This window comes from Notolepis coatsorum, assembly GCF_963971535.1.
Source record: "Notolepis coatsorum genome assembly, chromosome: 1".
Classification (NCBI taxonomy): Eukaryota; Metazoa; Chordata; class Actinopteri; order Aulopiformes; family Paralepididae; genus Notolepis; species Notolepis coatsorum.
In genome coordinates, this window is record NC_140165.1 from 232,849,652 (window position 1) to 232,867,301 (window position 17,650).

General features: G+C 41.8%; 1 protein-coding gene across 1 annotated transcript in view; it reads right to left on the minus strand.

Annotated features, from left to right (window-relative positions):
- LOC311230120 (sodium/calcium exchanger 2-like) overlaps positions 1-17,650 on the minus strand; it is a gene marked incomplete at its 3' end in the record, with an annotated part of 94,987 nt that overhangs the window by 22,882 nt on the left and 54,455 nt on the right. Inside the window, exon 4 of the mRNA XM_084316288.1 lies at positions 14,013-14,140. Within this exon, the coding sequence (XP_084172414.1) occupies positions 14,013-14,140 (128 nt within the window). The remainder of the gene's footprint in view (positions 1-14,012; positions 14,141-17,650) is intronic.

A 17,650-nucleotide genomic window follows, 5' to 3' on the forward strand; every position in this document is an offset into this window, starting at 1 on the left:
AGGAGGGCAGTCTGCGCTCTAGGGATGAGTCACCACGCGGTATAGAAGGGTTCAACTTGACAACATAAACATTCTAATTGGACCCACGTTTACTTCCTGTTGCAGGGCAAGGAACCTATATAAAGAAGGAAGGGTCATGGGCGGCTAAGTGGCGCAGTGGCCAAGGCGCTCGCCACTAACGCAGGAGATGCTGGGTTCGAGCCCAGCTCTCTGCGTTGCTACCAGCTTGGCTGGTTGTTCATACTAACACAAATTGGCAGTGTTAGGGGTGGGAAAGCTGGTGGGTGGGGATTGGACGTTGTGGACAGCGACTCCTACAGGTTGGTTGGTGCGCCTGTACAGCAGAATCAGGAAGTAACGGGGGCAGTGTGAGCCTCCCACGCGTTACTCCTCGCCACTGAGAGATCGCGCTGTGCAGGTGAAAAGATGCGACAGCTGCCTCCTCGTGTACCGGAGGGGACACGTGATGCAAGGCTTGGTCCAAATTGCAGCCGACCAGTGGGAGGCATGGTCTAACAACGTTCGAGACAGGGGAGGGGAGAATTGGATAATACGAAATTGGGATGGGAGAAAAATAGAAAATGGGGAGAAAAAGTAGATAAAAAAAAAAACATGCTAATGTACATACATTGCGGCTGGAGTTGGTCCCCATGGTTCAGACCATGGCTGCCCACTACTCCTAACTAGTCCTAACTAGTCCCAACTAGTCCTAAGTAGTTGGGATGGGTTACATGCAGAGGACGGATTTCTGGTGTAAAATGTGCTTCATAAAATAAATATTCTACTCCTTGGACGTTCAGCCAGGGTTTGAAGTCTTCATATTAAAAGTTATTCAGTGTGTCATCAATAGTAGCTACGGCCCTGGATGAGTGAGGGCAGAAATGTGAGCCAATGCCCATTATCACGGGGTGGAGTGAGCTGATGCCTCTCTGGCAGGGGAATGCAGATCAATGTAAGCGATGCGGTTTTATGGCTCCGTCGAGTGGATTGATATGGATTCATGCTGTAAATAAATTAAACAGAGTCAATAAGGAGCCCTGACACCACGGCCAACGTTTACCGCTAAACACTGCTGTGCGTGCCAGATGGCCAGGGCAGCGGTGTAGCCTCTGTAGAAGCTGCCCCACACACACACACACAGTATCCCTCTTTTATTAGCACTGCAGAATTCTCCAAACAATTCCCCCCGAGGGGTGGAGCAACTGCACAAAATCAACGCAAGAAGCAATGCATGTAAAGATGCATGTAATAAAAAGCAATGTAATAAGAAGCAATGTAATAAAAAGCAATGTAATAAGAAGCAATGTAATAAGAAGCAATGTAATAAGAAGCAATGTAATAAGAATAATGTAATAAGAAGCAATGTAATAAGAAGCATGTAATAAGAAGCAATGTAATAAGAAGCATGTAATAAGAAGCAATGTAATAATAAACAATGTAATAAGAAGCAATGCAATAAGAAGCAATAAGCATGTAATAAGAAGCAATGTAATAAGAAGCAATGTAATAAGAAGCATGTAATAAGAAGCAATGTAATAAAAAGCATGTAATAAGAAGCAATGTAATAATAAACAATGTAATAAGAAGCAATGCAATAAGAAGCAATAAGCATGTAATAAGAAGCAATGTAATAAAAAGCATGTAATAAGAAGCAATGTAATAAGAAGCAATGTAATAAAAAGCATGTAATAAGAAGCAATGTAATAAGAAGCATGTAATAAGAAGCAATGTAATAAGAAGCAATGTAATAAAAAACATGTAATAAGAAGCAATGTAATAAGAAGCATGTAATAAGAAGCAATGTAATAAGAATCATGTAATAAGAAGCAATGTAATAAGAAGCAATGTAATAAAAAGCATGTAATAAGAAGCATGTAATAAGAAGCATGTAATAAGAAGCAATGTAATAAGAAGCAATGTAATAAGAAGCAATGTAATAAGAAGCAATTTAATAAAAAGCATGTAATAAGAAGCAATGCAATAAGAATCATGTAATAAGAAGCATGTAATAAGAAGCAATGTAATAAGAAGCAATGTAATAAGAAGCAATGTAATAAGAAGCATGTAATAAGAAGCAATGTAATAAGAAGCAATGTAATAAGAAGCATTTAATAAGAAGCATGTAATAAGAAGCAATGTAATAAGAAACAATGTAATAAGAAGCAATGCAATAAGAAGAAATAAGCATGTAATAAGAAGCAATGTAATAAGAGGCAATAAGCATGTAATAAGAAGCAATGTAATAATAATAATAATAATGGATTGGATTTATATAGCGCTCTTCTCTGACTCAGAGCGCTTCACAGAGTCCATTATTCGTTCATACACAGTCATACCGGTGGTGGTAAGCTACAATTGCAGCCAGAGCTGCCCTGAGGCAGACTCACGGAAGCGTGGTGAATAATCATCGCCTACGGCCCCTCCGACCACCACCAACATTCATTCACATGCATACACATTCATACGAGGCAAGTAGGTTAAGTGTCTTGCCCAAGGACACAACGGCAATGGGATGGACATGGGCTTGAGCGGGATTCGAACCACCAACCCTTCGATCATTGGACGCCCCGCTCTACCCCTGAGCCATAGCCGCCCCCATAGCCGACTTAAGAAGCAATGTAATAAGAAGCATGTAATAAGAAGCAATGTAATAAGAAGCAATGTAATAAGAAGCATGTAATAAGAAGCATGTAATAAGAATCATGTAATAAGTGAGGCTGCTACAGTGAACAGTCCCTCATCCCTGCCAGGACGAGGTTGATTCCCGAAACGCGTCGCATAGCGGTCTGCATGTATGTCAAGCCTGTCTGTGTCTGAAAGCCTTTAAAACACTGTACATGGTGCGTATTTAAAGTTGCGTTTGCGTTAAATAATAGTTTCGTTTTTTTCATTATACAGTAGCTTCTCTCTTCATTGTTATATGCTGCTGTAGTGGATTCATCTACAGCTAATGCTTCAGCATTAAGATGAGTCATAGTGGCAAACAATAGAAGAAAGCCTGCTTATTGATTTTAAGGTCTGTTTTGTACTGATTAATATACAATGGCATGCACATTTCTTGATTCCGATTGGCTGAAACAGTGAAGTTGCCAGTTGTTATTTAGTATAACACACTCCACGTGACCCCAGAAGTATGAATAGCTTTTGAACGAATCCTCCAAAAAAGATACACTCAACTGGAATATGTTAGTTTGTTACATACACATGGATTATGTAATTAATTTGTCATGACTCATTGTGAAACAAAAGAAAAATCGCGGAGATAAAAAAAATTAAAATGGCCGTTTTTCTTTTTTTCTTTTTTTAGATTTGATTGATTGATTGATTGAAAATGTTATTAACAGATTGCAGAATGGGTACAATACAGTACAGCTCAATACACACAATTGTTAAGGGGATGCAGACCAGAGAAAGACTTTCGTCTTGTTTACATCAGGGTCCCCCATTTTCAATGCATCATTACATATATGACACACATGACATACAGATAGACAGTACTGCTACATCTTGTTTAACACATTGGGCGCCGGGCATTGTGCCCATCATTGTACCCAGTCTGCCAGCACTTTAACCCTATGGAGATGTTTACCTTCTTTGCAGGGCTATAACTTTTTAAATATTATAGCTATATCTGCATTACTATGGCCCATTCAACATAAATGATCTATCGTTCAGGATGTGGGAACGTTATATTTTTTCATTCATACATTGTTGTGTTAATACCGTCTAGAAGATAAGTATGTTTTTAAGCTTTTCTGCTGTAATTCCAAAAACGCTAGTTATAGGCCCTGACGCATATGATAGATTATCGATTGGCGTTTCTTTCCTATACACGCTATATTAAAAAATTCAAATGTATATGATCGGTATACATTATGCTTCATCATGCGTGAAGGAAAGAGGGGGGAGCCGTTTATAATTCCTTGATCGTCAGTAACGGCTTTATTTAGTATGGGTTGATATGTTGAGCAGATGGTTTGCAGTGAAATTAATAAACAATTGGGCTGAAAATAACGTTATATTCCTCTTACCGTTCGCCGATGAGACTGGAGGAAAAAGATCCCAATTATTTGACGTCAATCTCCTACATCCATTTCATATCGATTATTGCGTTTTGAAAGCGATCCAAATGCACTTGAGTGTTTGTCTGGATCCACATAACAAGATATGACTGCCGGAGGGATTTCCTCGACGCACCGATGGCCACTTCCGGTTTTGCCGTGAGTGTAACTCGCCCGACCATCCACCAGGCGGCGGTATTGAGGCGTTGCAATCTCAGACAGGGTGCCGCTGCAAAACGATTTACGCCGTCGTTGGCGTTCAACGCATGGCGGGCAATAACGACTTATGCCGTTTATGGCGCACAATGTGTTAAGAAGCACAGTGAAGTTACCGGTTGTTATTTGATTGATTGATTGATTGAAAATTTTATTAACAGACTGCAGAATGGGTACAATATACAGTACAGCTCAATACACACAATTGTTAAGGGGATGCAGATCAGAGAAAGACTTTCGTCTTGTTTACATCAGGGTCCCCCATTTTCAATGCATCATAACATATATGACATACATGACATACAGATAGACAGTACTGCTACATCTTGTTTAACACTTTGAATGCCAGCCACGCGTTTTGTCGTTAGTTCATGCCGACCGTTGAGTGCCCGCCAACGCTATATAGCGTTTGTTTGTCGTATTTTTTTTTATTGGCGATTTGAATTCATATTTCATCAATCAAGCCTCAGGTTAGTGCTGCAGAGTCTCTCTGAGCTCAATTGGGAGGATACCGCTCCCTATCGGCTCTCCCTGTGTAACTGCACCCCATTACTTTAGACTGATGGGGGGGGGGCGGGCCAGTTTCCTCATTTTACTTTTTTCCGTCAAGCCAACTGAATAATCCATTGTGATCGCCGGCCCGGAAAACGCGTGGATTATGTATTTACAGTACCCAACGCTGAATCAATAAACGCGATCGATATTTGGAATGGCGATCAGGAATTGGAATAATCTTTTTGGATAACATCTGATCTGAGGTAAGGAATTTATTTGACCAGTCTTAGGATAATCAGAGATGTTTTCACAGATATATCAGCGTTTGCCCTATATGTGTGTGTGTGTGTGTGTGTGTGTGTGCGAGATCAGGAAATGAGATAATCGATTTTTCAGCTAGCTTCTATAGCGTGCATAAGTACACATATACTATCGATAATCTAGCGTTTATTTGAAAACGATTCATAAATAGGCCGAAAAATTACAACGTTTTTTGTGTATTACAGAATATTCCAGTAAAGGGCGATTATCACGGAATCTTTATATTTTCCTTGAAAACGAGGGCTTTTCAAAATGCTATAAAACGGAAATGAAGCGATTAAAAAACAATCCGTTTTGACAATGTTGACTGCAAACAAGTCATTGATAAACGACGGGCAGATTAGACACATTAGACACATAATTTAAGACAGAGTTTATGCGTTCACAACGCTATCATTGAAGTGGGTGGTGGCAGTCAACGGGGGTAAGGCGCACCGCATGGCTGGTAATCAAAGTGAAGCACAGTGAAGTTACCGGTTGTTATTTGATTGATTGAAAATGTTATTAACAGACTGCAGAATGGGTACAATACAGTACAGCTCAATACACACAATTGTTAAGGGGATGCAGACCAGAGAAAGACTTTCGTCTTGTTTACATCAGGGTCCCCCATTTTCAATGGATCATCATAACATATGACATACAGATAGACAGTACTGCTACATCTATACATTTATAACATACCAGATTTACAAATACAGTACTGTTTGTGATACAAGAAGAGTCTAAAAAAGAGAGTATATACATTTGACGAAGAAACTGTACATTGGAGGAGGTTGGTAGGTAAGAGATTTGTAGGTGGGGTGGAGGGGGGAGGGGGGTATTTCGTATAACACACTCCACGTGACCCCAGAACTTCAATGTAAATAAACCATAATCACTCTACAAAAACAGTACTGTATTTGTAAATCTGGTATGTATGTATAGATATATAGATGTAGCAGTACTGTTTATCTGGGTTTAACATGGTTTGTGGAGCTCCCTCTGGTGTCTACTAGTGGATCTACTATTGGATCTACTTTCTCTGTGGATAGTTTTGTGAATAAATCTGCATTATGCTTCAATTACTGTGTGTCTATTCTATAGCAATAAGGTTGGGTGAATTCGGCCATTGTATAAAAGACATTACACCACTTGCAGTCGTGTGTTATAGGAATTAGATCATGCCTAGGGGGTCTAACGACCCTCCGCTGCGCGTCGGGCCTAACAACCACCCCTAGGCATGATCTAATTCCTATAACACACTCCTGTGCATGATGTAATGCTTAAATATTAAGGCCGGGCCGTTACCAGGCTAAGTTAACGGTAGACTATTATCGCGCGATAAAATAATTGCCGCCGTTAATCTATTCTCAAAATTGGGTCTGGGAGCCAATTACATTAGCTGATGTATACCTGGTCAAATTACTCTGTGTGTGCGGAGACACGTTATGGGTGTGTTTGTTTACACTCTACTACACTCGCGTCGCCAATAAACATAATAGTTCAAGACATTGCGTCGGTCTGAGAGAAGAATCAAGCATCGGAAATACATTTGGACTGCAGTATTCTGTTGTGGATGGTTAAAACCTTTGTTTACATATTGTGGTGTGGATTCAAACGTTCGTTTTAACGTGGACCCGTTTTCTGCCTGGCTCAAATCAAGCTGGCGGGCTCGTTCGAAGTTGAACACAGCTACAACCTCCACTCCACCACAAGTCTCTGTAAGTAAGCTAGCTAATGGCTAATGCATCCACTACTGGCAAGTATTTTCATATCTTAACCAACGTTGCAACTTGCAAGGCGCTTATAATGAAACGTTCCAACGGCGACATGAATTGTTCATCAATTCATTCAACCTAGCGTGCACTTGTTATTTTCAACCTAGAACCTAAGCACGCACTCTCTCTCCTCTCTCTCTCTCTCTCTCTCTCTCTCTCTCTCTCTCTCTCTCTCTCTCTCTCTCTCTCTCTCTCTCTCTCTCTCTCTCTCTGTGGGTCCTTCATTGCCGTCTTTGATTTAATGTTATCCTCTTACATAAAGGCCTCATGTCGTATTTGGGTAACTAGTAAAGTAACTGAGTTACTATTTTTCAGTAACTAGCACAACACTGCGTAGAACACACATATTATGAATGCCTTCGGCAGACTTCAAATGAGCCATTTTTATCTAGATTAACTCCAGAATTGCAGATAGATTAATCTAGATTTAGAAAATGTATCTATGCCCACCTCTATTAAATATACTCTTTAGAGTATATATATAGAGTAAATACAAAAAAAAACAAGCATAGTGCTACATAATAGTCTCATTTGCCGACTTATATGGTAAATGGTAAATGGACTGCATTTATATAGAGCTTTTATCCAAAGCGCTTTACAGCTCATGTCTCACATTCATCCATTCACTCACACATTCACACACCAATGGCGGAGGCGACCAATGCAAGGTGCCAACCTGCTCATCGGGAGCAATTAGGGGTTAAGTGTCTTGCTCAAGGACACTTCGACACGCTGCTGGGAGGAGTGGGAATCGAACCAGGAACTTTCCGATTAACCAGACAACCGCTATACCTCCTGAGCCACTTATGGACTTTTTTGCTCTGGAGACCAAGTGTTGATGCCAATGTTTTCAACGATCAAATCAAATTCCTCCTCAAATTAAGTCCCGCCCACCTATCCTGTTTCACAAGACATCACAATACGGAAGCTAGCTACTGCTGCAAGGAATTTGATTAACTTAGAAATATACAGTATGTGGGGCGGCTGGGTGGCGTAGCGGAGATTGCGCTCGTCACCAATGCAAGAGACTCCGGTCTCGACTCCCCGAGTCAGCGTTGCCTCCGGCTTGGGCCAGTCGTCATACTATCTCAATTGGCAGAGGTAGCGGGTGGAAAGTCGATGGGTGGGGATTGGACGTTGTGGACAGCGACTCCTACAGGTCGGTTGGGTGACGCCTGTACAGCAGAGACAGGAAGTATCGGGGGCAGCGTGAGCCTCCCACGCGTTACTCCTCGCCACTGAGAGTCTGCACTGTCTGGTGAAAAGATGCGACAGGCTGCCTCCTCGTGTACCGGAGGGGACACGTGATGCAAGGCTTCTATCCTTACTACAGCCGACCAGTGGGAGACATAGTCTAGCAACGTTCAAGACAGGGGAGGGGAGAATTGGCAATATGAAATCGGGATGGGGGAAGAAATAGAAAAATAAGGAGAAAAAAAGTGGATAAAAAAAAAATATATATATATATATATATATATATATACAGTAAAAATGAACACATTTGCATGGATCCACGACGGTACACTTTCATATTGAGCTCAACGCTTTGGTGAATATCTTATGGTTAACAGTCTCAATTCAAAAACGATTAACCACGTACGTCCACAGGCTCTCAAGCAGCACTTCAGAACAGCCTATAGACACGTATACGTTACATACGAGGGAGGAAGTAGACATGCTGTTTCCAGGGTTCCACCTTTCTAAGAAATAATACCGCCTCGCCTCCCGTTCTCACTACAAAGAGCTGTGGGGAGAGTCTGAAGGTGGGTACTGAAAGCTGATCCCAAGGGCGACTGCTGCTGGAGATTGATAGCTCCTTGAAACTTCATTCTGAGCATGTTCTGTCAAAGTGAAACATGGTACCATAAACACACTGCCAAACTCAGTTTATGCAGTGCACTGCTGATGGTTGGAAATTATGTGTTTTTCTTTCCGCGATAGATTAAGTCGAGTGGTATAGTTGTCTGCACTATGGGTAAGAAAGAAATAAGAGTTTACTGGTGTGTTTTATAGATGCTCTTACCTTGGTTGAGCAGCAGAGCTGGGAGGAAAAGGAGAGAGAAAAGTGCAGTTAGTCATTCAGCCGGCACTTTAATATGACCATGTTATCACAGTCCTCTTTACTGTTGGCACGCACGCACGCACGCACACACACACACACACACACACACACACACACACACACACACACACACACACACACACACACACACACACACACACACACACACACACACACACACACACACACACACACACACACACACACACACACGCACACACGCACACACACATACAGCTTAGGTGAATAGGCAAAACAAATATTTTAATAGATATCACTATGAAACTTTCCCAGTTTATTTTGTACATATCAACTAAGAAATGCAAAATAGGCGTTACCTAATTAAATATGTGTTAATTTGCATCTATCGCCAGGAAGAAAATCAAATAAATCAGGAAATACTGTCTACAGTCATACAATTTTTTATTTTCGCCTGTTTTTTTGGTATAAATGTATATAAATCGGGGCACCCCAGTGGCGAACCACATAACGCGCTGAGTCGCGGCACGGTCGACCCGGGTTCGATTCCCGAACCCGTCGTTATTTGTCGAATGTCTTCCCCCCACTCTGTCTCCCGTTTCACCTCTCTCTCTCTCTCTCTACTGGACTGCCCAGTAGAATAAAGCGATAAACGCTAAAAAATAAATCTTAAAAAAAAATAAAAAATTACTATAAATCAGGCTTTGAATGATATATCAACAAACCCCTCTCTAAAAAGAAGCAGGGTATAGATAGGAAGAAATGTGGAAAGTATGGTGTGTAGGTGCTAGGGAAATGGGCCATTTCATATCTTACGTGTAAGAAAAACGCATAAAAACAAAGTTCTGTATTGTAATTGTGATCTATGGACACAATCAGACAAAATGAAATAAAATAAACAACAAATTGTGTGTTTTCGATATTTTATTGCCACTAGTTTGAGTTAACACATTGGGTGCCGTGCATTGTACCCATCATTGGGTCTAGTCTGCCACCGCTGTAAGCCTATGGAGATGTTTACCTTCTTTGCAGGGCTATAACTTTTTTAATATTATAGCTATATCGACATTACTATGGCCCATTCAACATCGGGTATCTATCGTTCTGGATGTGGGAATGTTATATTTTTTCATTCATACATTGTTGTGTTAATACCGTCGAGAATATAAGTATGTTTTATAAGGTTTTCTGCTGTAATTCCAAAAACGCGAGTTATAGGCCCTGAAGCATATGATAGATTATCGATTGGCGTTTCTTTCCTATACACGCTATATTAAAAAATTCAAGTGTATATGATCGGTATACATTATGCTTCATCATGCGTGAAGGAAAGGGGGGGGGTTGATTATAATTCCTTGATCGTCAGTAACGGCTTTATTTAGTATGGGTTGATATGTCGAGCAGATGGTTTGCAGTGAAATGAATAAACAATCGGGCTGAAAATAACGTTATATTCCTCTTACCGTTCGCAGATGAGACTGGAGGAAAAATATTCCAATTATTTGACGTCGATCTGCTAGATCCATTTCCCGTTTGTATGACGCAATAAATGCCGAAATCATATAGATTATTGCGTTTCGAAAGCGATCCGATGCACTCGAGTGTTTGTCTGGACCCACGTAACAAGATATTACTGCCGGAGGGATTTCCTCGATGCACCAGCGCCACTTCCGGTTTGGCGTGGAGTGTAACTCGCCCGATCATCCACCAGGCGGCGGTATTGAGGCGTTGCAATATCAGACAGGGTGCAGCTGCAGTCCCGCAGGGAGGCTGGATGAATTATGAATGCCATGGCAAAAAAATTAAATATTGATCCCAACAACGAATTATGAATGAATGAATGACTTTATTTGACAATATAAAAAATAAACATGTGACAGAAGAGCACAGTCGGGATATACTGCCAAGGATGTAACACAACAAAGCTCAGAGCTTATTTCCATTGTGGTCCTTGTAGGGGGGTGGGGGAATGTGATGCTTAACACATGCATCATACAAAACGTGACATCACAAACACATCACATATACCATTTAACATTTATATACATACAGACTCATACAACATGCAAGGGTGCCTTAAGCTAAGTGTCTAGGTATAGTCCCTTTTGAGCCATGTCTTCAGGCTGGACTTGAATCTATCACGTTGTTGGCGTTCAACGCATGGCGGGCAATAACGAATTATCACGTTGTTGGCGTCCAATGTGTTAAGGAAGCAAAATATAAGAAAATCGCTAAATCCACCAAAGAATTTATATTAGCCTATTCACCTAGGCTGTCTCGTCTTAAGCCCTTGCCAAATTAGTTTACACAGCGCTGATTAAGCCTCTCACCACCAGGGGACTCTGTATTTCTCAGTACACCAGAGTAGTGTCTGTGTCGATGTTCCCGCGCTCGCTCACCGTTAGTGATGTGTTTACATCAACCAGCAATGAAAAAGTTACACACTGTAGCTTTAATGTCACGTCGATTTTTTCGTACATTTTACAGCATACAGCATGCTTACCATGCAGCACCAACGACACCAATAAAATATAAGAAAATATAAGATTCAAGCACACCATACAAGCAATAAAAGCTATAAAACACTTTATAATACAGCCCACGTTGTACAGTGTAATTTCCTGGAACTTACAGTGTAATTACCCAGAACATATGGTGTAACTTTGTATGAGTCCATACACATGAAATATTTACCGGCTCCTACTGGAACTTAAATGTAGGTACAGCAGAAGAAAACAAGACAACGAGGAACAGTTGTGGATTTAGAGTGAAATGTCCCCTGTATGTGAATACAGCTGTACCTACATTTAAAGGAACACGCCAACATTTTGGGAAATTAGCTTATCGTCTTCTCCAGAGAGAGACAAGAAGATAGATACCAGTTTCCTCTCTGTGCGTTCAGTAAGTAGAAAGCTATCTGGCTGCATGTTAGCCTAGCTTAGCACAATGAATGGAAGTGGACAGTGCCGGTTAGCCTTCGGGAGAGGTGTTAGTTAGACAATGCCTAGGCTAACCGGCACTGTCCGCTTCCATTCATTGTGCTAAGCTAACGTGCAGCCAGATAGCTTTCTACTGAACGCACAGAGAGGAAACTGTTATCTATCTTCTTGTCTCTCTCTGGAGAAGACGGTAAGCTAATTTCCTAAAATGTTGGCGTGTTCCTTTAAGTACCAGTAGGAACTATGTTATATGTACGGACTCATACGAGGAAGTTACACAGTACGTTCTGGGTAATTACACAGAATTACACTGGGTAATTACAGAGAATGTCGCCGTAGCTCTGAGTATAGCTCCAATATAGTACAGAAATCCAAGAATATGATCAAATGACAGCAATGAAAAAAGTGCCAAGTAACAGCAGGAGACAACATTGAGGTAGCTCTGAATAGAGCTCTGAATACAGTGCAGTACAACATAGCTCTGCATAGAATATAAAACCCTATTGTACTGCTATCTCTCTTTTTTTATCTCTTCCCCCCCCCCCCCCCCTCTCTCTCTCTCTCTCACACACACGCACACACACCATTACTTTCTGTGCCTCGCTGTCTATCCAACTATTTCCTAAGCCTTCCGTGTCATTTACTCTTAACACGCTCTGATGGTTTTTGTAGCTGTGACTCTAACTTCCTCATCTCAAAGCCACAAGTGCTGTATTATCTAATGGACTCTGGCTTGCTGGGGGAAACAAAGCTATCTTTCTTTCCATCTCTCTATCACTTCCCTCCCTCCCTCTCCTGTCGAAATTGAAAAAATGTAGCTATCCAATTGTTTGTGTGTGTGTGTGTGTGTGTGTGTGTGTGTGTGTGTGTGTGTGCGTGCGCGCGCGCTTGCATTGTGCGCACATGTGGGCCTGTGCCTGTTTGTGTTTGTGTGTGTACGTGACCCGGTGCTTGTTGACTACATGTATTGATTGGATATATACTTTAACTCTGAGAGGCTGTAGGTTACAGACTGACAGACAGAGGAATCAATACCAATACTGGTCCGATACCAGGTTAAAATAGGTTGAGAATGTCCCCGATGCTAAAATCTGATACCAAGAAATGTGTACCAGTAACATGCCATGAACTTTAACTCTGAGAGACTGTAGGTTACAGACTAGTGATAGAGGCTGTACTTTAACTCTGAGAGACTGTAGGTTACAGACTAGTGATAGAGGCTGTACTTTAACTCTGAGAGACTGTAGGTTACAGACTAGCGATAGAGTCTGAAAGAGTCTGTGTGATGTATGTGATGTGGTCGGTACAGCTATGCCTATACACAGCATGCATCAACACTGGTCTTTTCAGCTTGAAACAATTCTAGAGTGGAAGCAGCTGTTGTTTTCCTTGCTTCATTATTTAATTTCCCAGGTGAAATACAGCACAAAGCCCACAAACAGCATCAGAAATGGGGCTTGTGAAGATGGGTGAAAGGCCACAGTGAGCACAGCGCCCCAGGAGGCAAGGCTCTTGTGATGCCTTCCAACGGTCACATATTGTAGGCTATAAACGCCTGGGGGGGGGGGTCGGATTACTGCGTAGCTGGTGGGCTATGGCTGCACACATCGGTTCAGCTGGGAACAATCAGGTCATATGTGATACTGGATTTGATGTGATTTGGCATAGAATCTCTCTCTCTCTCTCTCTCTCTCTCTCTCTCTCTCTCTCTCTCTCTCTCTCTCTCTCTCTCTCTCTCTCTCTCTCTCTCTCTCTCTCTCTCTCTCTCTCTCTCTCTCTCTCTCTCTCTCTCAGGTGGCTGTAACCTAGATGTTAGAGGCTTGTAACCGGAAAACCATTGGTTCAAAATTTCAACTACCATCAAGGTGCTCTTGAGCAAGGCATGTGAGCAGTAGGCGTAGTGCCATGTGAGTGTGTGTGTAGGTATGTAACCCTCCCTCTACCCCAAGCCGTTGCTGTGAATTACAATGTATTCTTTGGAAACTTGCCTGGTTAAATAAAGGTTAAACACACACACGTATATATACCGTACACATACGGTACACATACACACACACACACACACACACACACACACACACACACACACACACACACACACACACACACACACACACACACACACACACACACACACACACACACACACACACACACACACACACACACACACACACACAATGTACAAGGTAGATATACACACCTGAGATCCCTCTCTTGAGCCAGCGTGGTTCCTCTAAGATGATGTAGAAGTTCTCGTGTTTTTCATATTCTTCATCATCAATGATCCTGATCTGGAGGCTCTGACTACACACGCACGCACGCACGCACGCACGCACGCACGCACACACACACACACACACACACACACACACACACACACACACACACACACACACACACACACACACACACACACACACACACACACACACACACACACACACACACACACACACACACACACACACACACACACACACACACACACACACACACACACAGAATAGGATTGTGAGAAGCACTGCCAGCTATATCAGTTATATAACTGAAACAGAATTAAAGCAGAACATATGATTAATAATCACAAACATGTATAGGTGCTAGTGTTGTCAAAAATATCGAAGTATCGATACATATCGATACTGAATATTTAAAATGGTTTCGATACTCATTTCCCGAAATACCGATACTTTCTGCAGTATCGGTACCAGCTGGCGAGTGTTCTACCGCAAGTTGTTGACACGCTGTTCAGAGCACGCTTGCCCCTCCGGCTCCTCCAGCCCTCCCCCTCACAGAGCCGACAAACATTTTAGCTGAAGATGGCAAATGCAAAGCATCCGCAACTTGTGCTTGTGGATAAAGAAAACAGCAGAAGTGCTGTTTGGAGGTACTTCGGGTTTAAAGTAAACAACGAAGGACAAGCTAAAGAAGATGCCCCAATGCTATTTGCAAGCGGTGTTACAGATCAGTGCCAACGCGGATCTCCATAAAGAAATTAGAGGTTCGTGACAGCTGCTCTTTCAACGTCACTGTGACTGAAGCATTAAACCATTAACTCTAGTTTAATACATGATACGTTGTCTACTGATGGCGCATAATATCAACTGTTCGGATCTTTCAAGAATGTTCTATTTGAATCCCTCCGAAAGGGCTGACAGACATTAGAGTTTGTTTATTTAAACAAACTAGTTGAGATGTTTTCTCCACAATACAACCTTTATAATTCCCACAGTTGACCACAGGCTTACCATAGGTCAAAAACCTGTGAAACAGAACAAATGCAGTGCATACACATTAATCATAATATTAATATACAATATATATTAATATCAATACCAATCAATCAATTAATTAATATTAATATCAATATACATATTAATATATCAATACCACTATCAAATATACATACACTATTCATTTTATATATTATATTATATATATAATTATATTTATATTATTTATAAATATACATTACACTATACACTTTATCAAACCAGCATGTCATGTCCCCTTTAATTGTGGGTGAAAGGAGGGAGAACTAGAATTACTCCATTTCCCAGAATGCATGGCAATGTTTACTTCCTCCTCCGTAACGTGAGCCACTGAGCGCAACCCACACACTGAGCGGACAAGATAGCAGTGCTCATTCATCAAAGCACACACACACATACACCAAAGTTCCCCACATGAATCTCACCGTGACAAACCGGGAAAGCCACCAAGACACTAGCTCAGCTTTGCACCTTCGGCGAGGAGCGTTAGCCTAGCCACAAGCTAGCGGCAAACATTCAGACACAACGTTCATTCATTCAGCCAGCATCACTAACACCGTGCACTATGCAAATATTATCCGCAGGCTGCATTAGCAGCCAGCAGCCAACGTGATACATTACATTGTACATATGTGACATAGCCAAGTTAAAATTCCAATCCCTTAATAAAGTCCACTTACCAATGGGCGATGTGATCCTGTCAGTGCTATAGTGAGAATGACAGCCAGCCACCATTTGAAAGGCAGCTGCGCGAACTGCGCATGCTCAGTCCCAATCACAAACACCTGTTAACTTATTTAGACCCCTTTACATATCTGATCCTTATATTAAATAAACCAAAAGTCTTGACATCAACAGCTGATAAGTTGTTAGTAACGTTACAGGCAGCTATCAGCTAACGTTAGCTACTGCTAGCCGTTAGCTCCCTTAGCTTAGCTGGCCACTTTTATAATTACTGCATGGAAACGGAGTAACGTTAACGTTTAAACGTTATGTCGAGGTCATACAATACTACAGTCGACATAAGGTTAACGTTACCCTGTTTCCATGAAGTGTTTAAATAGCAGCAATCTTGTTGAAAATGTAACATTACTAAAATGCTCCGAGCATAGCGTCTCTCTCTCTCTACCCTCTCTCTACCCCTCTCTCTCTCTCTCTCTCTCTCTCTCTCTCTCTCTCTCTCTCTCTCTCTCTCTCTCTCTCTCTCTCTCTCTCTCTCTCTCTCTCTCTCTCTCTCGTTATCTTTAAATAAAAATCGAAACTGTTACTAACTGTAATACAAACAGTTCAGTTTGTCAGGTACATGCAACACAGATTACAGTGTTACATCTGTCTGCTTGAGAAAATACCATGTTCTGCATCTGCAATAAAAATGATTGAAGTGAGATGAACAGTTATTTTTAAATGTGTGATCTAAAGATAAACAAAGGGTTTTAAAAGTGTTATATTTATCTTGTCTTATAGTACCAGAGAGAAGCTGAGGAAAATCAACCAGCAACAAAAGCTAAAATTTGTTTATAAAAAAAAAAAAATATATATATATTTTTTTTTGGTATCGAAATGGTATCGAAGTATCGATACTTTTCAAGGTATCGTATCGAAGTCGAAATTCCAGTATCGTGACAACACTAATAGGTGCACAAGCACGCACATGCGCGCACACACACACACACACACACACACACACACACACACACACACACACACACACACACACACACACACACACACACACACACACACACACACACACACACACACACACACACACACACACACACACACACACACACACACACACACACACACAAAGCAATCCATCAATAGTTATTGTTGTGTGCCTGAAGCTCCTCCACCATGGGCCGTCTTGTTATTGATGTGCTGAGCGTTGGCCAGTTCAAGGCACACACACACACACACACACATCAATGAGTTCTATTATATCCACACCACACACACACACACACACACACACACACACACACACACACACACACACACACACACACACACACACACACACACACACAAACACACACACACACACACACACACACACACACACACTCGAACATATAGCCAGACAAATTGTGATTTCCTCCCCACAGTTTCTGATCTGCACTACCTAGATTCCTAAAGCAGGAAATAGGGTCAATATTTAATCTCAAGCCGTCTCTGAATAATTCACCTAAGACATGAGCGGGGGAGGGAGGGCGGGCGGGGGGGGCAGAGAGAGAGGGGAGGAGGGCGGGGGGGGGGGGGGGCATGGGGTTGAGTAATAATGGCAGGCATTCATGTAGCCTATATCCAACACTGCCGTTAATAACGTACCTTCTGTAATGAAAATGAACTGTGGCAGGTTTAGGTTGGGTTGAGGGTCAGGCTGTTCCATTAGTCTACAGCTAGAGGCAGCGTTCCACATTACAGTAGAGGACAGGTTCTGCTCCCCCTCAGGTCACACCAACACCTGTTAGGCTACGTTCACACTGCAGGTACAAGTGGCTCAAATAAAAAAAAATGTGGCTCATATGTGACTCAGGTC